The 27494-nt window shown below is 44.9% G+C and overlaps 1 protein-coding gene across 1 annotated transcript; it reads right to left on the reverse strand.

Annotated features, from left to right (window-relative positions):
* Nucleotides 1-1379: 1379 nt before the first annotated feature.
* Nucleotides 1380-27231, reverse strand: ISM2 (isthmin 2). Its single transcript, XM_036769513.1, has 6 exons — nucleotides 27076-27231; nucleotides 11526-11777; nucleotides 6955-7306; nucleotides 5160-5300; nucleotides 4682-4759; nucleotides 1380-1897 (listed from the first exon to the last, which is right to left on the reverse strand). Exons 1-6 carry the CDS (start codon nucleotides 27229-27231, stop codon nucleotides 1380-1382), a joined length of 1497 nt encoding a protein of 498 aa, XP_036625408.1.
* Nucleotides 27232-27494: the final 263 nt, after the last annotated feature.

The raw sequence follows: 27494 nt of genomic DNA on the forward strand, positions 1-27494 counted from the left end.
CCTTCTTCAATCCTGCCCTGTTCTGACATCCACTCACATCCTCACTCAGGCCTTCACATTCCTACTGTGGGAATGGGACTGGGAGTAAAATGTCCATAGGATGGAGAGCAAGGGTTGGGATCAGCATGAACATCCTCTTCTCCTTTTCCCTGGTTGAGTACCATTCCTCTAGCCCTAATCCAATCAATCCAGTTCTTATCACCTTTCTTCCTCCCGACACATCAACACATCAACACATCAAGGCCATATGCTCGCTTCAGACCTCCCTCAATGCCTTTGTGGGATTGCTTTGATGCAGACTAAGGAACTACTGACACAAGTGGGCAGTTAATGATTCTATCCCAAGCACTCTGTGGGCTGAAGATGCCTGGCATTACTCTCCCTGTCCAAATGCCCACACATTACCCCAAACACTGAAAGTAAATGTCTAGTCTATTACCTTATTGGGGGAAATAGGAGGGTGGTGGCACTGAGGTATGCAGCCAGTCTCTTGGGGAGGGGTGGGGAGAGTGAATGAGGTATGTGCCCCATTATAGAGCTGGGTGAAGCCAAAGTAACTGTCCCAGAGATGCCTGGCAGTGGCAGTAACATTCACCCACTAGTCCTCAACTGACCCTCAGTCATTCCCCTAGATCCTCAGAGAGTCACTGGAGATGAAGGTGCTTATCTCTAGTTCAACTGAGCCACTCCTAAGATCCATTAAGCAAGTCTTAAGCTCCCAGCCTTTCTCCCCAAAAAATTGGAGTCTGGCTGGATGGCTATGCCAAAACTTGTGTCCAAACCGATATGATGAGGACACAGGAACCTGGGAATGAGGGGAAAACAAAAGTCTCCCTGCAGTAGGGCAAAAGGGAGAGGTTGGGGGATGGGAGAGCTGAATCCACAGGGCTATTAAGGGCTTTTGGAATGACACGGCCCTCTTTTCTCCACCCAGAACCCAAGGATGTGTTGATCTAAGACCAACTTTTCACTCACTCTGTCTCTGTGTCTCTTTCTTTCTATCTGTCTCTGTCTCTATCTGTCTGTCTCTGTCTCTGTCTCTCTTTCTGTCACACCCACACACACACTTCCTTCACCTTCCATAATCCAAACAAGAAAGCAACAGGTGCAGCCAATCAACTGAGAAGTCCCTCTTTCAGGGAGACTTCTCGCTCCACTAAACTGGGCGAAAACATGCAAGGGTCAGAGATGCCCAGGAAAACCCTCCCCCATTGAGCAGCTTGGCATAAATACCCCAATCGAGAGGCGTTCTTACCCTACCCTTTTCCAGATATTCCTAGGGAGCAGCCAACAGGACCCCATCTCCTCTGGCCCAGCCACCAGAGACAAAGCCAAACCTCCATCCGTCCTCCATGTTTTGGGCCTCCCTGACCCTTTGGTTAATACTCTTTGGCCTCCTGCAACTGGGCCAGGTACTCATCCTCAGGTGGGTTGTCGGCACAGGCTCGCCCATTGTTCGGGGGTCGTGCAGCATGATAGCGGCTCCAGTCACCTTTGCATAGGATCCAAGGTAGTGTGTCCACCTTGAAGTGCAGCTCTGGGGAGAAGTCAGTGCTGATGAGGTCAGGTGCACCAGCTCCCTTCCCACGAGTCAGCAGCCGGCTGCCCTCATCATAGCAGCAGTGCTGGGCAGCCAGTGTGGTACTGTCCAAAGAGAGGAGGGAGCGCAGGCAGAATCGGGCAGTCGGCTGGTAGATGTCTAGGCGCTCCTTGGGGCCACTTGCATCCCTCCAGCGAAAGCTTCTCCCTCGCTGCTCATCTGGAAGGCTCACGGCACTGTACACAGCCTCCAGAGGATAGGCACACGGGCAGCTGGGCAGATCTGTCAGAACCTTCCTCAAGTATTTAGCCAGGAAGTCACTCTTGCAGTTTAGCCACTTCTCACAGCTGTCTACCTCTGGGCGGGGGGGAAGGAAGGAATCCATTTTGACTACTTAGCACAGTGCCTTATACATAGCTGGTGTTCAAGAAATGTTAATTGAGAAAATGAATGCATGAGTGGGATACCACCATTCCCTTCTTATCCTCCTGAAAGCATCCAGCAGTGATTATGAACTTGGCAATGAGAGCCCAACCTTGTAAAAGTCTCTAAGCCTTAAAGGTCTCTTTCCCTAAACTGCTGTCAGGGTGACTCTGGGAGTAGGAATCAGAGTAAGAGGCCAGTTGAGCAAAGTCCAGTAGGAAACATTCCTTTCTCCTTACCCTGCTCCTCAAACTCCTACTCGGAAGGAAGGGGGCCAAGCAAACCTACTGCAGCTACAGCTGAGGAGAGACTGCCCTTCTTTCTCAGGACTGCCATGGCAATCAGGGAACCACAGAATTCCAGAGATGGCGGAGACTTCCAGAGGTTATCTAGTCCCGTTCATTTGACCTGCAGCATGAGCTGCCTCATTCTATCACCACAGTCAAGCAGCCCATGCTTGAACACCTCCAACATCAGGGGGCACATTAATTTGCAGGTATGTCCCATTTCATTTTGGAGCAGCTCTAATTATTAGGAAGGGAGACCAGCTTTGGTGCCTGAGCTGGAAGCTTCACATACACCATCTCAGACATATGCTTTAGGGAGTATCCCTGAAAAAGGGTATTCTGGGAGAGAAGGTGCCATAGCCAGTTGTTAAAAGAGCTAAGGTTCAGTCTTATTTTGGCCACTTTTTAGCTTGTGATACAGGTAAAATCTCTGGGGCTTAGTTTCCTTACTTGCTAAATGGGCCCTGGCCCTACTGACCTCACCACTGAATTGTGATGAGAATTAAGTAGATCAGAGGATTATAAAGCTGGGGTCAGGAGGGACCTCAGAGGCCATCTAATGCAACCCTCTCATCTTACAGATGAGGAAACCAAGGCCCAGGAAATTAAGGTAGCAAGCAATAGAGGCAGGTTTTGAACCCAGATTCTTGAAAAGTTGTTGTTCATCCTTCGTTCTCAAAGAGGACCAATGACACCAGTGGGATGATGTCTTAACTTGCAAGTGAACTGCATTTAAGTGAGGCAGAGCTAAGCTAAGTCATCAGCCTCACTCTCTCCTCCAGAGTCATCGGAGTCCAGTGGCAAGACATACGTCAACAAGACTAGTGATAGTCCTGGATACCATAGGAGACCTTGGCCTTTTTAAGCTGAGGTCCTTCCCAGGTCTCAGTTGGCTGAGGCAATGCCCATTCAGTAGTTAAGGGCCAGGTAAGAACTGAGGTATAACATGGCCTAGTTCACCTTCATAAAAGAATCAACTGGGGGGGAGAAGACCCTCAGAGTTTCTCACCTTGAAAAGTGTAAAGTATGGCAATGCTGTGACTATCTCATGGTCCTGTCTTTTTTTTTAACTAAAGACACATAAAGGTCATATATTTGAAATATGCTGATGATATCTGTTAGCAGGCAGTACCATCTCCCTGCCTCTCAAGTCATTATTCAGTGTTCCCTAAAATAAGACCTGGCAGCTCAAGGTAAGAACGACCTTATCCCTCTGATATAACGAGAAGGACAATGAAGGCCTCAGAGGATCATCTCAGTCCCCTCATCCCCTTTCCCTGATCATAATGGATTCCATTAGGCTTCCCTTAAGTGATCAACTGGGTGGGAAGAGCAATGGTTAGCCTAGCTCTTTCCTCAAGGGAAGAAAAACCTTGCTAGAATGAGGGAACTGCATGGCTCAGAGAGGCAGGTATGTCCATACTTCCTATTAGTTAGAGTTGCTCTAAATCAATGGACTACCTGAAAATCAACTGTTTGGTCACTGATACAGAAGGTCTCAAGTGGAGGCTGTCAGTTGACAGGTGATTCATGCTTCTGGTAGGGGGTTGGACCAGATGACCTTTAAGCTCAAAGAATCCGTGATTTAAAGCTGGAAGGGACCTCAGAGGCTATCTAGTTTAAAGCTGCTAACTTACAGAAGGAAACAGGCATGGAGAGTTTGAATAATTTGTCCAAAAGGACAGCTAGTAAGTCTGAGGTAGGATATGAACCCCTATTTGCCTGCCCCCAAGTCCAGGGCCCCATCCACTATTCCATGCTGCCTCTGGAGAGGTGAGGGGCACTATTGTTGTTCAGTTGTGTCTGACTCTTTGCAACCCTGTATGAGGTTTTCTTGGCAAAGGCACTAGAGTGGTGTGCCATTTTCTTCTCCAGTGAATTAAGGAAAGAGGTTAGGTGACTTGCCCAGGATCACACAGCTAGTGCATGTTAGAGGCTGGATTTGAACTCAGATCTAGTGCTCTATTCACTGACCCACCTAGTTGCCTCCAAGAGGCAATGTAGTGTAGTGTAAAGAACACTAGACTGGGGATGTCATGGGTCTGGTTTCAAGTCCTGGCTCTGATTCCTGATAGCTCTATGATCTTGACCAAGTCATGTAACTGCTCTGTGCCTCGGTTTCTTCATCTGTAAAGCAGCGATAATGATACTTGCATGCCTGCCTCAGAGGATTATTGTGAATAAAGTGTTTAAACTTGAAAATGCTATACAACTGTGAATTACTTCCTCTTTTCCCAGACTGGAAAGAAATACAACTCTAAGGGTCATTGTGACCAGTCCAAGCCTTATCTATCTAACTGCTACATTATTATTTGAATGAGAGAGATTTCTTATCCATGTGAAGTTTCACAGTGAAGTTTCTATCCCTGTGCCTGCCCTACCCCCATCACCACCCCAGTTTCTCAAGTTCAAGACCAAACCCTGTACTGACCTGAGCCAAGCATTTGGGTGTCATTGTGGACTTCAGGCAGCCAATCCTCGCTGGAAAAGCCTGTTTTGCTTTCTGTTCCTTTAATAAGAATGAAAATCAGTACAACCTCCTCCCCTCCTGAAGTACCACCAAACTAGTGGGTTGAAGAGGTAGACTTTAGGATTGGATGTAGGAGATGGACAGCACTAAAACTACACCTGGACGGTAACAGAGTCAATGGAAAATCTCAGTAGCTAGGCAGGATCCTTTGTTATTTCCACTGATCACTGGGAAGGTTCAATGGGACCTAAGCTAAGCCTAGGAATTCTTGAGCCTAACATGGGACTGGAGTCTTTGCTTTGCTCCAACACATCCTCACACCCCCAAGCCTTATACCCTACTTACTGCCATGTAAACATAAGAACACCCAATTCCCTAGGGCATTTAGCCAATGGGTTCATCCACACTAGCTTCACCTTTACAAAGCTCACACTCTCACCAGGGCATCGAGGTAATTCACATATCCGAGACTCTGTGGCTGTGCAGGCATAGCCACAGGAGCGGGTCCTCTTCTGGGTACCACTGCTGCAGGTGACACTGCAAGAGGACCAGGGGCTCCATTCTCCTTCCACCTCATAATCTGAGAGCAGAGAAAGGAGAATATGATAGACACAGTTGAGATGAGGGGTAGTCTAGGTAAGCAGCTGCTTAGGATATAGTGAGAGCAAGAATGGGGAAAGTATGGTCGAAGGAGGAACAATTTGGGGTATTTTCCATGGTACGTAGGCATTTTATTTTGTGATAAGCTGTATGTGAAGGGCAGCTAGGTGGCACAGTGAATAGAACACCGGCCCTGAAGTTAGGAGGACCTGAGTTCAAATCTGGCCTCAGACACTTGACACTTACTAGCTGTGTGACCTTGGACAAGTCACTTAACCTTGATTGCCTTGTCCCACCCTTCTAAAAAAAAAAGCTGTGTTACAGCAAAGATTTGAAACCTTGACTGAAGCTACATTTTTTTTTCATTATAACTGAGCTGCCCACAAATGCAACTTGGCTGGGGCCCATAGATGTCTTATCCCAGCTCTCTTGTGAGACCCCTACCTTGCTGATAACTCCAATGGAGCTGGACTCAGGAGCTCTACCTGGTATGACCCCAGCACCTGGCACATATAGTAGTGGATGCCTAATAAATTGGTTGACTGATGGTTCTAAATTCACCTGTTAGATTAAGAAGGTGAGTTTGCAAGTCTGGGGGATTTTCCTGCTTACCTGCTCAGAGATAAGATCTCATTGGTCATAGGGACTCCACAGACTGTAAACTTCTCAAGAGCAGGCATTACTATTTTTTCTTTGTCTCTTCAGCCCCTAGCACATGTCTGGTAGAGGAGGCATTTGATAGATGCTTGTTTACCGATTGATTCTGGTCCTACCTTTGCCAATGACTTCATGGCCTTGAACGAAGCACTCACTCTGGGGAGGAAGCTCACCACCAGAAGGTCAGCCAACAGTAGAAGTTTTTTTTAGCCTCTGCAGCTCTTAAAGAGAGAGGCCATCTCTGATTCTGTTGTCTCCTACTCCACTCATAGCGTATAGTGCAGTGGGGTTAAACTTGAAATGAAACAGGGCCACTAAACCATACATAAGGATGCTTGCAGACATATATTGATTTAGTTTTAAAATGTAATTTTTAAGTTTTGTTGTAGTTTTATTTCTTTTGTGAGATGTTTCCCAATTACATTTTAATCTGGTTCAGAGCCCACTTGGAAGCATTGTGGGTCATTGTGCAGCCCTTGGGTCCAGTGTTTGACACCTCTGGTGTTGTGGATAGAGAGTTGGTCTCAAAGCTGGGAAGACCTGGGATCAAGCCCCACCTCTGACACATACAGCTGTGTGACCCTGGTCAAGTCATTTAGCCTTTCAATACTCAAGGTAACTCTCTAAGACTGTAAATTGCAGAGAAGGCTCCGGGGCTGACCTGCCTTAGTAGCTGGAGTTATTTCACCCAGTTCTTGATCAATTAAATCACTGGTCTGTTCCCTACTTCAGGGTTTTACAAATGAGGAAACTGAGGCCAAGACAGGTTAAGTGACTTGCCTAAGGCCACAGAGATCACGGGTTCATGTAAAATCAAAAATCATTTAATCAAACGAATTATTATTATTTTATGCCCAATCCACAAAGAGAGTGATCTCTTCAACTCTGTCATTCTCCTATGATACTGGGCTTTCTCTCTCAGACCCTCTTCCCCTCCTGGCACGTCCCAAGGTGGTACACATGCACCATCTACTCACCATAGTTATATTTCTCCATGAAATCCCAGGTCTTTGGTGTTGGCCATCTCTGATGCCAATTGCTCCCCACTCCACTCGGCATGGGTTCTTCTTCTTCCTCTTCTTCCTCCTCATATTCTGTTGCATAGTCTTCCTCACTGTCCTCCTTTCCCTCTTCCTCTTTGAGGGCTTTTCCCTCTGGTTGGGGCCCAGATCCTCCCTCCTCACCCTCTGTATAGCCCCAGAACAGAGGCCAGAAGAGCTCTTTGGCAGGGAGCCAGCTGGGGGAGCCCAAGGACCAGTAATCACTGGTTTCTGTCAACAAGTCCATCTCCATCTCAGCCTGCAGGTCATCTACCACCTCAATGGTCACCTGGGTGGGGGGGGGATGCCAGGTTGGGCAGTCAGGGAGATCTCAGCAGCAAAACTGCCACTTCTGTCCACAACAACAGCAATGGTGTAATACTTTACAATTTACAAAATACTTTCAAACACAGAATCTCATTTGTGCCTCATAAGGGACCCTATAAAGGAGGCCAGATGCCTGGGGGATCACAGATTTGGAGCTTAGAATATCATCTAGTTCAGGGCTTCTTACACCTTTTCCACTCCCGACCCCTTTTCACTTTCGGCAGCATCAGTTGGCCTTGTGTGGCCTGTGGGCATGCACAGTGTAAAGTGTGCATGCTGTGTGTTAAGAACCAAGGCTCCAGTGAAGTTGCACATGACATGGGCAAATGCTGCCAGAAACACCTTGGATTCATTATGCCTCCGATTTTGAATCAATTTTTGGTTGTTTCAACTTCAGAAACCTTTTACTGTTGCCAAATTATTCAGGACTCCATGGGGTTGTGACCCATAGTTTAAGAAGCTCTGATCTAGTTCAGCCCCCTCCTTTTCCATACAAGGAATCTGAAGCCAAGACAGTGGATTGCCTAGAACTATGCTTGGAACATTTTTTTTTCCTGTATCTTTTAAAGTTTTTGTTTGTTTGTTTGACAGTGACTATCTCCTCCAGGATCAAATACAAAATCCTGTTTGGTATTCAAAGCCCTTCACAGCCTAGCCCCCTCCTATCTTTCCAGTTTTCTTACATCTTACCCCCCACTATGTATTCTCCAATGAAAGGCACTGGCCTCCTGGCTGTTCCAGGAACAAGACACTATCTCTTGGCTCTGGGCATTTCTCTGAGGGCATCCCTCATGCCTGGAATGCTCTCCCTCCTTCCGCTCCACCTACTGACCTCCCTGGATTCCTTGAAGTCCCAAATAAAATCACTTCTTTTACAGGAGGACTTATCCAACCCTTCTTAACTCTTAATTATTTCCCATTTATCCTGCATATAATTTGTTTGTATATATTTCTTTGTATGTTGTCTTTCTTCTCCAATAGATTGTGAGTTCCTGGAGGGCAAGAGCTATCAGCTTAATAAGTGTTTATCGACTGAATGATCTGTGATTTCATGGGTGTAAGGTCCTCCGGATGAAGACACTCCTACCACTAAAAACAGGCAACTTTTACACATCAGAGTCTTTGAGAGTTACCCAGTCAGAGGTGAGATCTGAACCTAACTTTCCCAGACTCCAGGGTCAACTCTCTATCCATTATGCCATGCTGCCTCTCTGCCTGGCACAGAGTAGGCAATTCATAAATGCTTATTGCTCAAGTGTCCAAGCTCACAGGGGTGGTAAGTAGAAGTTGGAATCTGATCTCGCTTCCTCTGGCTCCAAATCTGGCATTCTTTCTACTTTGGCAACTCGCCTTCCTCACAAGGGTTGTGATGAAGACACAAGGAGGAAAGTGCCATATTAATGCGATATTATCAATCGAGGTGATTTCATTATTACTCTTCATGGAGAATGGTGTTTCTGATGTAGTCAGGCCATGGCAGGGAGTTGCCAGTGTTGGAATGCCCCTGAGCACAGTTAGCTTCACTTTCTCCTTGAAGGCTCATTCTGCAAAGTGAGTAAGTGTCCAGGCTTGGACACCTACTGATTATGTGACCCTGGGAAAGTCACATAATCTCTGTCTACCTCAGTTCCCTCATCTGTAAAATGCAGGATAATAGCACCCAGGTAGTTGTGAGGATCCCAATTAGCTTGAATAATGAATCCTGGGAAGTGGCTGTATTATTTAAATTTTCACTGCATATTTCCATTGGACCATATTTTCTATATTTCTAATGACCATACTTCTACATAATTATAAATTTGAATAGTATGAATTGCACAACATCTGACCATGTCACAGGATTGTTATTTACACTAATTGGAACCTAGCTATCTTATCTGTAAAACAGTATATAAATGCTAGCTTGTATTGACTATTATTATGATAACACCTGTACTGCCTACCTTGAGAACAGTTCTTTGCAAACCCCAAAGTGCTAGGCAAACATGATCTGATATTGTTGTCTTCATTTGTAAAATGAAGGAATTGAGGTTCACAGTTAACCTTAACTAAGATCACACGGCTTGTTGGTAGTTGAGACAAGACTAGAACCCAGGCTCCTGATGTAAGCCCTGTACTCCTCCATCTTATTTCCTTCCTCTTTGTCCCCTCAAGAGGGAACAAAGGACCGAGAAGAGGGAAGGAACAGAAGGTTCTCTTTTAACCTTTAAAGGCAAGGGGCAGGCGGTGTTCTCAGCCCCAAGCCTTATGGCTTGGGAAATGATGAATCTTCTTAGGGCAAATGGAGAAGAGATTGCTTCAGGTTTTCATCTGTTGGGAGCACTGTCCAGGATAACGGCCAATAGAGTCTAACTGAAATAGCCTGAGTCTGGGAGACAGCTGGGGTTTTAGTTACAAAGCTGCCACTAACAAACTGTGTGACCTAGGGAATAACATTGCTGCTCTGGGCCAACATTTCCTTCTCTGCAAAACAGAAATTCTAATGCTGCCTTCTCTCTTATGGGGAATAACTGTGAGGGAAAAAGGAGACCCCAGGACTTTAGGGACCTCAGAGACCATCTAGTTCAACCCATTCACTTTACAAATAAGGAAACTGAACCCTAGAGAGAGTAAGTAGGTGGTAAAGCCAGGATTCAAACCCAGGCTTCTAATTTCAGATCTGGTGCTCTTTGCACTTACCATGCTAAGAAATAGCTTATAAAAGTAATGGATAGTGACAGTATTATGCTATGATACAGTATAATATGACATATAATATTTATAACATAAACACAGGCTATGAAATATAATTATAATTACATGTGGTTGTATTTTAGAATATAATAATTATAGTATAGGATAATCCAACATAATATTATATAAATATATTAATTATATTATATTACATTATGTTGTGGGACTTCTGCCCACCATTTCTAGAAGCACTGATCAAAGAGTTGAAATTTGGAAGGAATTTTAGAGAGTCCACCCCTTTCATCTTAACTACATGGATAACTTAAACCATGGAGAGCGGTACTTCTGGGGTTTTCAGGTCGTGGTTAGGAATTAGAATCTACCTTATCTAAGTCACCCTCCCCTTGAGGGTTCCTGTGCCAAGGGTCTATGCCAAGCTCTAGCCTACCCAGAAAGACCTGAATGCCCAAGCTACATTCCCTCAACTCTTCTCTCTATTTCTATCCTGCAAAGTCTGCATTCTTCTCTATACAGCCTGCATTGCAATTCTACATTTCTGACCCTCAGCTTCAACCAAAGTTGGGCACTGCCTCTCTGAAGGAAAAAAATAGAATTTGAACTAGTCTGGGCCTCCATGGGACTGGATGGGCCAAGGATTCCCTGCACGCTACTCCTGTGTGCAGTCTTCCCTACTTGTGGCAGTAAGTAGAACCCAGGAAGCATTATGGTATAAAACAAGGTGGATGGACCAAAACTGTTCAGTTCCTAAGTTTTCCCAGTTTGAGGAACAAACTACATTTTCAAGTGTTTATAGTTTGAGGCAGAGATGGGTAGTAACATGAGTACTGGATTTGGAGTCAGAAGACCTGAGTTTCAGTCTTGGGTTCAACAGTTGCTACTACTGTGACACTGGGGAAGTCACTTAACCTCTCTGAGCCTCAATTTCCTTAACTCTGAAGTGGGGATAATAAACATGGTATTACCTATCTCATAAGAGTGTTGTGAAGAAAACCTTTCACAAAACTTAAAGCATTATACGTATGTGAATTACTATAAAGTTCTTTATCGCTGAACAAAATTCATTTGTATGGGACAGAAAGGGAGGGGACTCTAGCCTCCATTTCTAGAAGCACTGATCATAAAGCTGAAATTTGGAAAGAACTTTGAAGATTCTACCCTCTTCATCTTAACTCCATTATCCTCCAAAGCACCAAGGTGACTATTTGAATGGTGACTCCAAAAGATCATAGGATTATAGAGAAGGCACCTAAAAGTCATCTACTTCAAGCCCCTTGTTTGACAGAGGCCCTGGGAAGTGAAGGGACTAGCCCAAGGTTGCATAGATGACAGTCAGGATTCAAGATCTGGAGTCATGGCCCCTGATTGCAAACCCAGGGCTCCCTGTACTTGACCATACTGCCTCCCAGATGAGTTCAGTCTCTCCCCTACTCCACCCCATTCCCTTAGACCTCTACTCTATTCTCTGACCCACCTTCCCAGACACTCACCTGGATGTTGGGGTTTTGGGCGCTGAGATCTACGTCGGCCAATCCTGGAAGGCTCTGCAGTTCCAATAGGAAAGGAGAAGCTTCCTGTGTAGTAGGGGACTTGGGACCATCCTTTGGGACGTGGTGGGTTGGGGTCACTGGCTGGGATATGCCACGGCGCTTATGTCGTCGTAGCCCAGCCTGGTTCCTGGTTTGGGAGGATGATAATGCTTTCTCCTCCTGGAGTAACATGGGACCAGGTGAGGTAGAAATCTGAGGGAATAAAGAGGTGGCCAGGAACAAGGTCAAGGACCCCTCCTAGAGAACAGAGGTGTTAATAAAGTCAATGGTGGCTGACCCAAGTGGTGATGAAAGCACTAGATCTGGAATAAGGATGCCTAAATTATAATCCCAGCCCCTACCACTAACTCGCTAAATGATCTTGGGTAATTTCTGTAATGGCCTTCAGCCTTGGTTTCCCCTCATGTAAAATGTGGATCTGTGGTATCTACTTTGAAAAATTTCCGTGAGGATTAAATCAAATGATGAATGTGAAAGAGCTTTTAAGATTGTATAATGATTTTCAGAATTCACTCATCCCCATTGTGGGGAATGGAAAAGGGAAGGTGATACTGCCCTTGACCTCAAGGTGCTATCATAATCTCAGTAGTAAATTCTTTGATCCAGTAGAAACACACAGTGCCTTGGCATACAGTAGAAACTCAATAAATGTTTAACAAACCAATCAGTCAGCCGAAGAATACTTGGTCTGGAAAGGGAGTTTAAGAGGTCTTCTAGCATAACACAGATGAAGAAACTAAGGTTCAGAGAGACTGAGTGAGTTGTTCAGTGTCACACAGCAGCACAACCACAACTAGACCCCAGATACATTGCTCCCTGTCCAGTGCCCTTTCCACTACAGGCTGTTACCACTATTATTACTTCTAATGGATAGCAGCCAATTTGGTCCTCTCCCTTCTCACTAGGAGTCCTCAGAACCCCTGAGGAGAAAGATTTGAGAAAGGGCAGAAGGAGACAGAATGCCTGAGTAGTTCTTGGTTCTATTCACTGCCTGATCCTTAGAGTCACCACCTTCCCAAACACTACCACCAGCACCATTCACAGTGAGCTGTACATTGCTGCTCCTCAGTTCACTGTGTGTGCTGGGCATTTGAAGTAGAAGAAACTGAACCTGAGAGATTCAGCTTGTTGGGCAAGGAGAGTAGCTATGGGAAGAGATAATCTGGGTTAGCAACTTCTCATTTCTTCTCTCCCATCTCCCTCCTCCCTCCTCCAACCTTATCTTGTTTCTCTCCATTCCCATCCCTCTCCTCCTGTCCCACCACCATTCTACCCCCACGGCATCCATCCCATCCTCTTTGCCTCACACATCACAACATCTCTTTCTGTCCCATCCCATTCAGTCTTTCTATCCCTCCAACACCAATCCCATCTCTCTTCTCCTTAAACCCGAGCCCATCTCTCTTCTCTATTCTCCAATTCTCTCTGCTTCTACATCTCCATCCCATCTTTTTTCCTCTTTCTTATATCTTCATTCTCTTTTTTCTTCTTTCTTCATCCTTTTCTTCTTCCCACACTTCTATCCCATCTCTCTTTGCCCTCCCACATACTATCCCTTTTCTTCCTTCCTCTCCCTTCTCTTCTATATTCCTCTCCTATTTTTCTCCTCTCCCACATATCATAGAAGCATGAAATCTCAGAGTTGGAAGGGACCCCTGTACCATCTAGTCCAACCAGTACTCAGTATCAGAAAAAGAATCTTTTTCTAGTTTCTTCTGATTCCCCCCTTTTTTTATCCTCAGCATTCTATCATTTTATTTGAAACTTCCACAGTTGTTGATGTTGTCTTATTCATCATTTCTGCTATTACTTCCCCACACACACCCCAGTCCTGTCCCCACCTCCCCACATACATGCCACCCTCCTTTGCTGTTTTGATTTGCTTATGTATCCCTCAGACTAGCTTCATGGCATTTCCATCCTGAAACTTCACAGGGGGTCGGCATAAATAACAATAGTTAGCTATTCTCAGCTGATCCTCCAATTACTGTTGTGCGTGTTGTGTTTGTCCTTTGTTCTCAAAGAGGACCATGACATCAGGGAAAAGATGACATTACTTGCAGTTGACTTTGATTTGAGTGAGGTCACCAGCCTCACTTTCTCCTCCAGAGCCATCTGGGTCCAGTGGCCAGATAGTCATCAGGATGACTGGAGATGGACCAGGATGCACCCCCTCCTCCCTTACTCAATAGACTTTAATGGCTCCTTATCACCTCCAAAGATGTAAAGGTGAAATAGACAGGCCTTGGCAACAGATTTGTTGGGGAGAGAGTGTATGTGATAGTGATGAATCCAGGATGACTCCTAGGTTGCAAGCCTGAGGGACTGGGAAGATGATGTTGCCCTCTACAGTAATAAGGATGGCAGGAGATGGGGAGAAATTGGGGGGACAGATAACGAGTTGGGATTTGGGCATATTAAGTTTAAAGATGTCTACTGGACATCCAGTTGAAGATGTCTGAAAGGCCTTTGAAGATGTTAAGATTAGAGGTTAGCAGACAGTCTGACATAGGATAAGTAGATTTGAGAATCATCAGCATAGAGATGGAAATTAAATCCAAGGAGACGGAGAAGAAATCATCAGATGCCTTCTGTCGCTCTCTCTTTCTTAACCCTATCTCACATGAAGAGGTGGTCCTTTCTTGCCAAGGTCCCACTCAGCTACGTGTACAAGTGACCCCATTCCATCCTGTCTTTTCCAGCAGACTGTCCTCTCTATCATCCCTACTCCTTCACTATCTTCAATCTTTCCCTGTATCCTGACTGCATCCCTATTACCTACAAACATGCCCATATCTCTCTTATCCTCAAAAAATGCTCACTTGACCCATCTATCCTTGACAGCTATTATGTCATATCTCTCTTCCATTTTGTGGCTAGACTCATTGAGAAGGTTGTCTACAACAGGTGCTTCTATTTCCTTTCCATTCACACTCATTGTCCAGGTCATGACTGTTAATTATAAGTGTTTCTGAGAGCTACATCCTGGGCCCTCTTCTCTTCTCCCTATACATTATTTATCTTGGTGATCTCAGTTCCCATGGATTTAATTATCCTCTCTATGCTGATGATTCTGAAATCTACTCCCTCCTAATCTCCAGATTCACATCTTCAACTAACTATTGGACATCTTGAACTGGATGTCCCATAGACATCTTAAACTTAACACGTCCAAAGCTGAATTCATTAGTTCCCCCAAAATCTCCCCCTCTTACAAACTTTCTTATTCCTGAAAAGGGAACCACCATCCTCCTAGCTGCCCAGGCTTACACAATGCCATCCTTGATTCCTCGTGCCCTCTAACCACCCCCATATCAATTTTTTTTGCCAAGTTCTATTGATTTCACCTTTGTAACATCACTCTCTATGTATCTCCTTCTGTCTTGTGACAACGCCACTCCCTTAATCCAGGCCCTCATCACATTGTACCTGAATCACTGTAACAGCCTGCTGGTTGGTCTGCCTGCCTCGTCTTTCCCCATTTTGGGTCATCTTCCACTCAGCTGTCAAATTGATTTTCCTAAAGTACAAATCTGATCATGTCACCCAAACCCAAATAAATAAACTCCAATGGTCTTCTATGACTTCCAGGATCAAATGTAAATTCTCTATTTGGCATTCAAAACCCTCAGTAACGTGGACCTCGCCTGTCCTTCCAGCTTTACTCCCCTTGCCACACACTCTGTGATCTACCGATCGAGGCTGTTCCTCATACAAGACACTCCATCTCCTAACTCTATGCATTCTTGCTGGCTGTTCCCAGTGCCTGGAATTCCCTCACTTACCTCCATCTGTTAGCTTTCCTGGCTTTTTTCTTTAGCTTTCAGCTCAAATCTCACCTTTTAAAAGAAGCCTTTCCTGATTCCCCTTAATGCTAGCACTTTCTCTCTGTTATCTCCATTTATCCTGTCTATATCTTGTTTTTACATAATTGTCTACATGTTGTCTCTCCCAATTAGACTGTGAGCTCCTTGAGAGTAGGGACTGATTTTGCCTTGGGGCGTAAAGGGGGAAGGAGAATTTTTTTTACTTTTTTTTTTTTTTTTTTGGTTTTCCTATTGCTTAGAACATAGTAAGCACTTAATAAATGCTTGCTGGCTGACTGGGAGTACAGTACCTGGCCCATAGAAGGTCCTTTAGAAAGGTTCGATGATTAAATGTGCACATATGCATATACACGCACATATCATCAAAAGTTCTAGTCTCTCCAATGCAAGACTTTTGTGGAATCCCTATACTACACGCTCTCTCTCCTCAAGTTTGTTGAGATCAAGGTGTGTGTGGGGAGGTGTACCCTAGCCAGATTAGGACACGGCCCCTTTTCTTTGGGTTTCAGGAAAATCTCTTGGGGACAGAATCTCTGTGAAGACTTTGGGGAAAACAAAGAAAGAGTTACAGAAGGATTCTCTCTCCTACTACTCCAGTGCTTTGGCTCCAAAATCAAACTCCCAAACTGTCCCCAAACGCTGGTGGGAAAAGCGGTGACTGTAAAACATATATAGGATGTCTTAACTGTCCATGTATTGGAGAATGGCTGAACAAATTATACCCTATTATTAGGTATTATTGCTCTAGAAGAACCATTATTAAATTAAATATTATTAAAGAGTATTGTTGCTCTATAAGAAGTGACAAAATGGGTAGCTTCAGAAAAGTCTGAGAAGATGAAATGAAATGCAGAACGAAATGAGCAGAACTAGAACAAATTACACAATAATCACGTCATACGGAAGCACAACTTCAGAAGACTTGGCAATTCTGATAAAGACAACGATCAGTCTCAGTTCCAGGGAACTGATAATGAAGTACACCACCCTTCTCTTAGCAGAGAGACGATGGACTCAAGATGCAGAATAAGACATAATTTTAAAAACAACTAATGTGGGAATTTATTTCTGCTTGATCATGCGTTAATTGGAAAGGCTTCCTTTTCCTTTCTTTTTTTCCAGTGGGACATGGAAAAGAAAATGAGTGAAGATAGGAAGATAGATAAAAATAAAAAGAAATGAAAGAAAAGAGGCATTTACAAATGCAGAGAAAAAGACAGCAAGTCAGAAGCATAGACAAGTCGGACAGCTTTGAAAGCTACTCAAGCTGTACTTAATAGAGACCTGAATTTTCACATACACTCCTTTTTTTCTGTTCTATTATAAATATAAAACTATCCATTTTATTTGGTGTTTGTTAAGTTTAGAATAGTACCTTAATGTTAAGCCTTCAGTGCCCCACCCCCAGCATGTGTTTCCAGGGAGCTCCAGCAGAGGTCTCTCTCCTTCCCTCAGGAGCAGTCTTTTCCAGGAGCAATCTCAACTCCAGTTAAAAGAACTTGAGGATGGTCAATCCAAAGGAAAATACTTCAGCCCAGTCAGTTGTCCCCAAGGCCGGAAGGCTTCCCTGCCGTAGGCACGCAAGGTGCATTTGTTCAGTTCTTCTGCTCTGAGTGTTCCCTGTGTTAGCCTGCACGTTGCTAGTAGGATCTTGGCTGTGTGGACAGCCCAAGGTTGCAGCTGATTACCTACTTGGAAGGGTGCAGGCTCATAAAGACATCCAGATGAAAAGGATTACACTGGCCTCAGGGGAAATGCCCTGTGACTCTTTCACTGCGGCTCTGATTGCCCTAGGTGTTACTGCCCAACATTCAGGTACACTTGGGTGTACTCACACATTGATGGGTGGGTCACTCTTACCATTTTGCTGATGGCATTGAGAAACTGGCATTGAGAACAGTAGGGGCACGTGACTGCAGTACCAGGCTCTCATGCCTTTAGAAAGCAATAGTTAGTGGCTTGAATCCTCTTCCTGGCCCTTCCACTGATACCAGGAGTGATCCAAAAATCACTCCTCACTGAGCTTTTAACACAACCTCACTTTCCTCCCTAACTCAAAGAAATCTAGGAATCTCCCCTTTGAGAAAGTCTTGTCTACAGTTTAGATGAGAATATGATGGTGGGACCTAGGACCAGGCCAGGACCACCACCCCCAACCCCACATACATATGGGCACATATCCTGTCACACATTCATGGATTCACTGACTTATTTGTGGGGACTGATGCTTTTTAAATTCAGCTCATTAAATATTTTAGAGGGAAGGGACTGGCCCTGTGATTTTACTGATACAAAGGGAAGTCCAAGAAGAAGAAATTCCCTCTACTAATGCAGGTTGGCACCCCCTGGGAAGCTTCTAGCCTTACAGAATTGCCTAGAGCACTGAGAAGTTAAATGATTTGCACAGGGTCACTCAGCCAGTTAGTTAACTGACAGCATTGGAAGTTGAATCTGGGTTCAGGACTTCCTATATCCTCAACATCTTTTTTAACTGCACTGAATTTTAGATGACATCATATAGGAAAGGCAGCATGGTTTGTTTTTTTTTTTTTTTTGGTTATCCTTCCTTTCCAAAGAGGACCAATGACATGGAGGATGTCATCTTGAATTACTTGGGAATTGGATTGAAGTGAGGCAGAATTGCACAGTCATCAGCCTCACTCTCTCCTCCAGAATCAGCGAAGTCCAGAGACAAGACAAAAATCAGGATAACTGGCTGGGATGCAGTAGGCGACCTCGGCATCTTTGATGTCTGTCCAAGCTCTAAAGCACCACACAGAGCTTGCTTCAGCTGCCTCCATGGCCAACTTAACAAATTGTTCTCATCTGCCCATTTCTCCAAGGGAAGTCTTCACATGCTTGAGGTAGGCACCCCACTAACTCACTGATGGGTTGGAGGCCTGTCCTTTACCCTCAGCCTGGTTTAACCTGTTTGTCAAAGTGGTTCTACTCAGACAAGAAGGCCTTGGTTTCAAGTCTTGTCTCCAAATCATACTGACTGTATGACCCTTGGCACATCTCTTAACCCCTCAAGGCTCTGCCTAGGCAATTCTCTAAAGTGCCTGATTTGCACAGGCAGAGGGGTTTCCTCACTGGGGAGGTCTTTATATGCTTGAAATTACAGGTCTCAAACTCCCCCAAAATGATCATGTAGATATACAGAGGACTCACGCACCTAAATGCACCCAAACTCACTCACCCACACAGTTACACAACCCATATTTGGCTTAATATGTGTGCATATGATAATCTGTGGCTAAGAGTCTTGTATATATCCTCTCCTAGTTAGAGTCTGGCTTGGATCACCCCACCCCTAGGCCACATGTTCCCAGTTAATATTGTGGAAGCATGTTAGCCATAATCCTTAATGTGGGCAGAGCTGCTGTTAACTTATTCCTGCCTTAACCCTCTCATTAGCCCCATCTCCACTCACCAGTGCTTTAGGAACTATGAACTTGTCTTGGAATATGGGGGCCCAACAACCCCAGCTGCTAAACCAACAACATTCCCACTCATCCTCCCCTCCCCCTATTCTTGAGCAACTCCAAATGCACAGTGCCTGGCACACAGTAGGTGTTTAATAAATGCTTGCTCTCTTCTTCCCTCCTTTCCCCTACCCTGCCCCAGTGTTTTCTTTTTAACTATACCCCACTGCTCCTTCCCTCCCCACTACATGTCTAACTGTCCCCTCTTTCCTCCCAACTAGCCCTGCTTGTTATCTCTAGACTAGGGCTCCTTAACCTTAGGAGCCCAAAGATAGGTTTCAGGGAATCCATGAATTTGGATGGGAAAAAAATGCATCTTTATTTTCACTAAACTTTGGATTCCTTGGTAATCCTATGTATTCTATGTTATACACTTAGAATATTATTCTTGGAAGGGATACATAGGCTTTACCAGTCTGCCTAGGGCCCATGGAGTCCCTAACATGAAAAGGTTATGACCTCCTGCTCTAGACCTTAAGAAATGGAAGAAATTTTTGGCGGTAACCTCCATGGGCTTCAGTTGCCTTACATATAAATGAGAGGGTTGGGTCAGAGTGAGACTGAGGTCCTTTCCTACACCATTACTGTGATCTCAAATGTTGTTGGCTCCGTGATAACTCTGTGGGAACCTAACATCTAAGTTTAGAGGAAAACTATAGGTGTGAAAAGGGTATAGCCACTCCTCAGGCTCCAAAATAGATTATTCTGATGTGGGTTTAGGGTCAGTCCTTAATGGAGGTAGCTAGGTGGCCAAGTTGATAGATCACTGGATTTGGAGTCAGGAAGACCTGGGTTCAAATTTGACCTCAAACACTTACTAGCTGTGTGACCCTGGGCAAGTCACTTAAACTCTGTTTGCCTCAGTTTTTTCAACTAAAAAAAATGTGGATAATAATGGTACCTACTTCACAGGGTTGCTGTGAGGAACAAATGAGATAAATGATAGTAAATAATAAATGAGATAATGCCTGAATCTACTGGAGAAGGAAATGGCAAACCATGCCAATATCTTTGCTAATAGATTGTTGTTTGTTGTTACTGTGTTTGTCCTTCGTTCTCAAAGAGGACCATCAGAGAGATGATGACACGACTTGCAGTTGACTTTGATTTGAGTGAGAGAGGGCTGTGCAAGGTCACCAGACTCACTTTCTCCTCCAGAGCCACCTGGGTCCAGTGGCCTGATATTCACCAGGATGACTAGAGATGGCCCAGGATGCATTGGGAGACCCTGGCCCTTTCAGGCTAAGGTCTACTAAGAGGGGGTCACATATGGGGGTCACATAAATTTGGATATGACTAAACAACAATAGCTCTTAACAATGGGACGAGGTCAATCTATGTTTGAGTATACTTCATCTCCTGGAAACTCCAAAGCCAATATCCAACAGACTGCTGAAGTACCCAGTTGTGGAGGAGACAGGAGTAGAAAGACTCAGGGTGAACAGACACCTCAGCTAGAATCTTGGTGGCTAAAGGTACTTAGATAAAAGGAGGGGGAAGGGACCTTATATTTCTGTCTGTCTGGGAGAACTTCTGTCATCTATTTCAGGGACAAAGAGAGCTCTGATCCTACCTTTTAGAAGCCAGGTAGGACAGGGGATAGAGCACAGCACCTGGAGTCACAAAGACCTGAGTTCAAATGTGACCTCAGACATTTACTAGCTTATGTAATCCTGAGCGAGTCACTTAAAACTTTGCCTCAGTTTCCTCAACTAAAAACTGGAGATGATAATTACACTTGCTTCACAAGGTTGCTGTGAAGAACAAATGAGATAACATTCAGAGAGTGTTTAGCATAGTGCCTGGCACATAGCAAGTCCTATGTAAATATTAGTTCTAATGATATTAATAAGAGTTATTATTATCAAACTATGCATCTGCTACCTCTAGCAGAGTATTAGCTAATGCGGAAGAAGATGTTTAGCCAATCTAAACTCCCCAAACTCCAGACACAGAATCTAAACATCCTCAGGTCCCTGAAGAGGGACTCTCAGAGGCCAACCAGCCTAATTCTCTGCCTCCACCTTATCATCCTGGACAGATTCATCCTATTACTCACACCTACTGTATATCTACAATGGACACAACTATATACCAGGCTAATTCCTTTAATTGTCCAGGATAGCTAGTTCTGGTATTTTTCAATCCCTCTCATCAACCAATAATATCAACAATCAATAAACATTTATTAAGCTCCTATTATATGCCAGACACTGTGCTAAGTGCTAGGGATACCAAGAGGCAAGATAGTCCCTGCCCTCAAGGAGCTGACAGTCTAATGGAGGAGACAACATGAAAACAAATATATTCAGAGCAAACTATATTTAGGATAAATAGGAAATAATTAAAAGTGGGAAAGCACTGGAGTTAAGAGGTGTTAGGGAGGGCTTCCTGTAGAAGGTAGGATTTTAATTAAGACTTAAAAGAAGCCAGAGAGGTCAGTAGATTGAGTGAAGGAGGGAGAGCATTCCAAGGCATGAGGGATGGCCAGAGAAAACGCCTGGAGTCAGGAGATGGAATGTCTTGTTTGTGGAACAGCCAGGAGGCCAACGTCGCTGGATTAAAGAGCACTTGTTGGGGAGTAAGGTATAAGATACGGTCTCTGCCCCAAGAACTTACAGTTAGAGAAATAAAACAGACTATGGGCTTGTAAAAGAATAACAATGAAAGGTAAAAGAATAACACTCTGAGGGAGTACATGGTAAATCCCAAATAAACAGTGAAACAGTGAATACTCCAGGAATTCAGGAAAGAGGATTCACTGGGGGCTGGTCTGTCCAGTGAAAGCCTCACAAGGGAGGTGTAACATGAGCTTTGCTTTGAAGGATAGATAAGTTTCAGCTGGGTTCAGAGGAAGGGGGTAGGGTTTGAAGGAGTTCCAGATAGGTGGATGAGCAAAGGCATGTTCTTTTGGCCAAATCACTTTCCCCACCCTGGCCTTCAGTTTCCTCATTTGTAAGGGGAGAGGGCTGGGCCAGATGGCCTTTGAGGTCCTTTCCAGCACTGTTCCTATGATCTCAAATGTTACTGGCTCAGAGATGACTCTGTGAGTGGCTAGTGGCCAAGACTGGAGAAAAACTCAAGAAGATTCAGGTTTGAAGGCCATGATTAAATACTGAAATCTGGGGGTAGGACCCCCAATCTATAATCTGTACACTCAGGGTCTTCTAGATAGCAATAGTCTATTTTGCAGACTTCCTTAATGTAGAGGACTCTAACATTTCCTGTTGGTTTTTGGAATACAGAATAATCAGGTTAGCCTAATATAGTTTAATTTGAGCAACTCAAAGCCTTTATGAATCTCAGTTTTCTCATCTTTAAAATGGAGATAAAGACCTGTACCCTGCCTATATCATTCCACAGAGCTACTGTTAGGATCAAAATTTCTCATAGCATTTGGCTAGCTCTTCTTTAAACACATTATGTCCTTCTTTCTATCAAGCTCATTTGTATATTTGTACTGTCTCTCTTCTATCAGCCTTTAAACCCCCTGAGGACAAGAAATGTGTCATTTTTTATCTTTGCATAAGGAGCACAAAGGTTTTAGTTGTTGGTAGAAAATGGGACAGAGGTTGCCAGCTACACCAATTTCATCTGGGAGGTTTTATATTTATTCCTGAGATGATTTGTACAGTAAGAAACTCTGCCCGCTCCTCCCAGCTTCACACCCATGGGGGAGAGGCTGAATAGCAGATATAATCCAGGAAATGTCAATGGAATGGAGGGGAAGGGAGGGGAGGGGAGGAACAGAAAAGGCTGCACAGAAGCCAAAGCAGCTCAGCAGAGATATCCAGCAGAGAGCAGTGTGGCAGAAAGAATGGAACCACAGAGGATGTTCCCAACCCAAAGCAAGCATTGGTACCCAGTGACCTCACCAGTGAACATTAGGGCCCTTCGATTTCAGATGCATGAATGCCCTAGCTATGTATATCCTCTGGCCACAAAAGTTCTTTATGCACATGCCATTCTATTGATCAAGAAACACACATTTTCTAAGAGCCTACTATGTGTCATGCACAGTGCTCTGCAAGTCTGATCATATTTTTTCCTGCATATAAACCTTGGGAGAGTTCCTCCTCCATGTGCACAGGGATATTTCTTCTTACTTGGTTTGTTTGATTTAATTGTTTATGACTGGGAATTGTCCACAAAGGCATTGGGGAAGGCTTTGAGGAAGAGTCGGCAAATGAGCTGGGTGTTAAAGGTATGGAAGCATTGGGAGCACACAGCATGTCTGGCTGGAGAGTAAATCACACAAAAGCAAGTACAGCTACACCTTCCACAGCTCAACGTTCTCTGCCGAGGTTTCGATATATCACAGGTCGGCATAAGAAATCAAACGGGAATGTTTAGGGAATTTTGTGGAAGCCGCAGAAAACACATCTGTCAGGAGATGACACAGAAAATGCTTAGAAACTCAGAAGTGCATAAACTATATATATGGTATTGCATAATATCAACATGTTTTGTCTTTCGATACCACAATAATTCAGACTTCTTCTCTGGTGTGAAGGGAGGGCCAAAAAAGTTTATGCGGATTTTCCAGATTGCAGAGGCACTGCACCCCTAACCCCAGCAGTGTGAAAGGGATAATTGTGATGTGAGATAAAACTGGAAAGGAAGGATAGTGCCAGGTAGTGGAGGGCCTTAAATGTCAGCCAGAAGAGTGTGAGCTTTGTTTGGTTGTTACCTAGGCACCAATAAAGATTTCTGAGCAGAGGAGCTCCATATAAATAATAGCATCTATATAGTGCCAGGTACCATGCTAAGCACTTTACAAATATTTCTTCATTTGATCCTCACAACCACCCTGGGAGCTATTATTAACCCTATTAAGGAAATTGAGGCTAATAGAGATTAAGTGACTTGCCAGGGTTGCACAGCGAAAGCATATTTGAGGCTGGATTTGAAACCGGGTCTTCCTGACTCCAAGCTCTGTGCTCTACCCACTGTGCCATCTAGCTACTTCAGACCCTATGAGCAGATCTATGCATGAGAAAGATTATTCTGACCACTATGTGAAGGATAGACTGGAGAGGGAAGAGAGGAAAGACACGCAAAATTATTCAGAGACAGTTCAATTACTCGAGGTTGATGAACATTTATCAAACACTCATTCTGTGTCTATGATGAAGGTCTGTAGTAGGATGGTAATAGCACTCGGAGTTGAGAGGAAGGATTATGGACATGAGAGATGCTGGGGAGGTGTTGATGGGATTTAGGATCTGCTTGGATATAAAAGGTGAGAGAGGGAAGAATGTATCCGTGCTTCATCTCCCCTAGGGGGATTCTAAACTCCTTTATGGCAGAGATGAACAGTTCCATGTCCCTCATAGTGCCTAGGACAGTGATAAGCATGCAGTAAGTACTCAAAAACATTAACCAAGTAAGTCACCAGCAGGCACTCCATAGGCATTGAAAGGATCTTCATCTCTTTTACAACACTGGAAATCATTGGTACCCTAAGGGCCCTTAAAACCTAGGGAAAGTGCCAGAGGAAGGAGGGACGGAAGATCAATTGTGGCCAAGTGAATAGAAACAGATGCTAATGAGTTCCTTTTACTACCAGTGCCACCTCTCAGACAGGAGACCAGGCTCATGAAAAAAGAGAAATAAAAATTTTACCCTTATTCGTTCTTTTGGACTTAACCGTGAAGATGAACTTAACTGTGATGATGGACTTAACCATGAGAATGGACTGAACGTGCCCCAACCACGGCACTACCTCATAGAGTTCATCTGAGGCTCAAATGAGATAATGTACTTTGCAAACCTTAAATAATATCAGTCAGCTACTGTTATTATTAAGATGATGATGGTGGTAATATGGAATGTGAATTCCTTCCTTCCCAGCCTGGATATTAAAACGGGTAGTCTTCTTTAGTGGCTCACAGAGCACCTGGCTGAGCATCAGAAAGGTCATCTGGGTTTCTCTGTGTCCCTCTCAGTCCCAATCTGTAAAATGGGAAGAATCTGTTTACTTTTTTCCCAGAAGAGGAAATCTAAAATCACCCTTCAAGCCAGTGTCAAAGTGGGCCCAAAACCTCAGTCTCCTGACTTTTAACACCAGGTGCTTTCTATATGCTACACTTGGCTGTCCTATTGCACCTACCTCACAAGGTTGTTGTGACGAGTAAATGAGATATTTCCAAAGTGCTTAACATACTCCTTGGCATATTATTCAGTTGTTTTCAGGTGTCTGACTCTCTGTGACCCCATTTGGGGTTTTCTTGGCAGAGATACTGGAGTGGGTTGTCATTTCCGTCTCCAGCTCATTTTACAGATGAGGAAACTGAGGCAAACAAGGTTAAACCACTTGCCCAACATCACACAGCTAATAAGTTTGAGACCAGATTTGAACTCAGGAAGATGAGTCTTCCTGACTGAAGGGCCCAAATTCTATCCACTTTGCCACCTAGCTGCCTGGTCCTGCTAATAAAGGTTTGTTTCAAACACTTCCCCCCTTCTTCATGGTTGTTAGCTCAACTCCCTGCTTCCTCTGGCCTCTGTGAGTCACAACTTCCTTATCTTGAGCCTTCCCCTCACACCCTGCCCTATACCTAGTTTATAATAAGGGAGGGAAGAATTTCCCCTACGTACAGATTGGATAATTTCTTCAGGGTAGGTGAGGCAAGTTCCCATAATGCCAGGCTACTAGGCAAAATTTCCAAGAGTCCAGATGTTTCCAAATCTGAACTCTACCCTATTCTGGACAGAGAGACAGAAGCCACAGAAAAACTTAATAGAAACTGAAAACTGGAAGGGACTTCATCTATCAGAGGTACAACTCATACCTGAAACAACCACGAATATCATTTATATAAATGATCATCTAGACTCTACCTGGAAGTATTTGGTGGTGGTGAGAAACTCACAACTTCTCAAGGGAGTCCATTCCGGTTTTGTTGTTTAATTGTCTTTTACTACAGTGGGAACCTGCCCACACACACCAGCAGCCCCAAGGTCTCAGTCTTTTCTTTCCTTCTCCAAGTACACCAGTTTTCTTGATGGGGTGTGTCTCAGCATAGTACCACAGAAAGGGTATATCAACTGAGGCCTTAGAGGTCTTGGGGCTTGATTTCTGCTCCTGATACTTTCTACCTTCGAGACTTTAACCTCCTTGGGCCTGTTTTCTCATCTGTAAAATAGGAGGGTTGGACTAGCTGAGTTTCCTGAGCTACTAGGTAGATTTTTTCCCCCTCAGACCTGGAGAATTCTGTTTGTTTGGCTCTTTTCCTTTCTCTTTATTCAATTCCTACCCTGTGACACTTGCGATTGGCCTACGGAACACAATTCGTTTTTCCATCACAAAACAGCTTATTACTTTGCTGGCAAATGCAAGTTTCCACAGACTTGCTAGGAAGGAGGCTACCGGGTAAAGATTCAGTGTTAGCAAATTCAGTCCCATCAGAAAGAGAGAGCGCAAATGCCCTCTTTAATTCAACTCATTTCAGTTTAATAAGCATCTATTAAGAGTTCTATTGTGAGCAAAGCACTGTGTAGGCCCAAAAGAACTTAGGGAGAATCCATGTACACAGAAAAAGTAACACGTGCTCCATTTCGGTGGGTTTGTATTCATTTGGGGTTATTTTTATGCACTTGTCTTTACCCTAAACAGTCAAAAACCATTTTTTTCCCCAGAGACAACTCTATCCCTGAGGGGAATGACACACATGGTACTGAAATGAAACATAAGTTCCAAGCTGCCTCGCTAAAAACCCTCAGCTTGATCGGTCCCGTGTTTGGGGCTATCCCAGGTTGGAGCACACCGGGCAGTGAGGATAATATAGCACCCTGGTAAAACTCCATCCTTTTGACAGGGCGTGGTGGAGTAAAAAAGGAGTCACCCAGGGGACCAGAATGCCATCTGCCCAAATGCAGCTCTCCATCGATTTTTTGGGGGGGCGGGCAGTCACTGTTCTTCCCTAGCAACCTGCTACCTGCAGCCAGTCCCTATCCCCAGGCCCCCCGTTCCCTTACCCTCGCCGATGCTGGGGAGAGCTTCTTGCCCACCCAGTTCATTGGCGGGCGGGCACGGCCCCAGGCACCTGGCCGAGAACTGAGCAGAGGCTAGGGCGCACGAGCCGCGGGCGAGTGGGCGGGCAGAGCGCGCTCTCGAGTTACCCCACCTGGCCCCTGCCCTAGGAGGGGTGGCCGAGGCCACGCCGCCTCTCTCACCTCTGCTGGTTTGGAGTGGCTCCTGTCCCGGGGCCCCGGGGGGCCGGATTCGGGTCCTCGGAGCTTTCTCAGGGGCAGCCCCCTCCCGGCTGGGAGCAGCAGCGTGAGCAGGACAAAGCCGAGGAGGAGCCCAGTTTTCCCGAGGAGCCGAGGCATCGTCTCCTCAGCTCTCCCCGGCGCCTCAGTGCTTCTCGCTCCGCTCACTAGCGTCTGCCCCCCTTCCTCTTCCACCCTTTCCACTCCCCTCCGTTGCGGGGGGAGGGGGGGTACAGATTGGACCAGTGCTGGCGAAGGAGGGCGGGAGGAGAGAATCACTCTTCCTTCAGCCTTCTCTGGGGGGCGCGGGAGGGCGGTGCGGGAGGGGAGGAGACAGAGGGAGTCGGGGAGGAAGAAGGGTGTGTGTGTGTTGCACACTCCTG

The sequence above is a fragment of the Trichosurus vulpecula genome, chromosome 8 (genome assembly GCF_011100635.1).
Source record: "Trichosurus vulpecula isolate mTriVul1 chromosome 8, mTriVul1.pri, whole genome shotgun sequence".
Taxonomy (NCBI): domain Eukaryota; kingdom Metazoa; phylum Chordata; class Mammalia; order Diprotodontia; family Phalangeridae; genus Trichosurus; species Trichosurus vulpecula.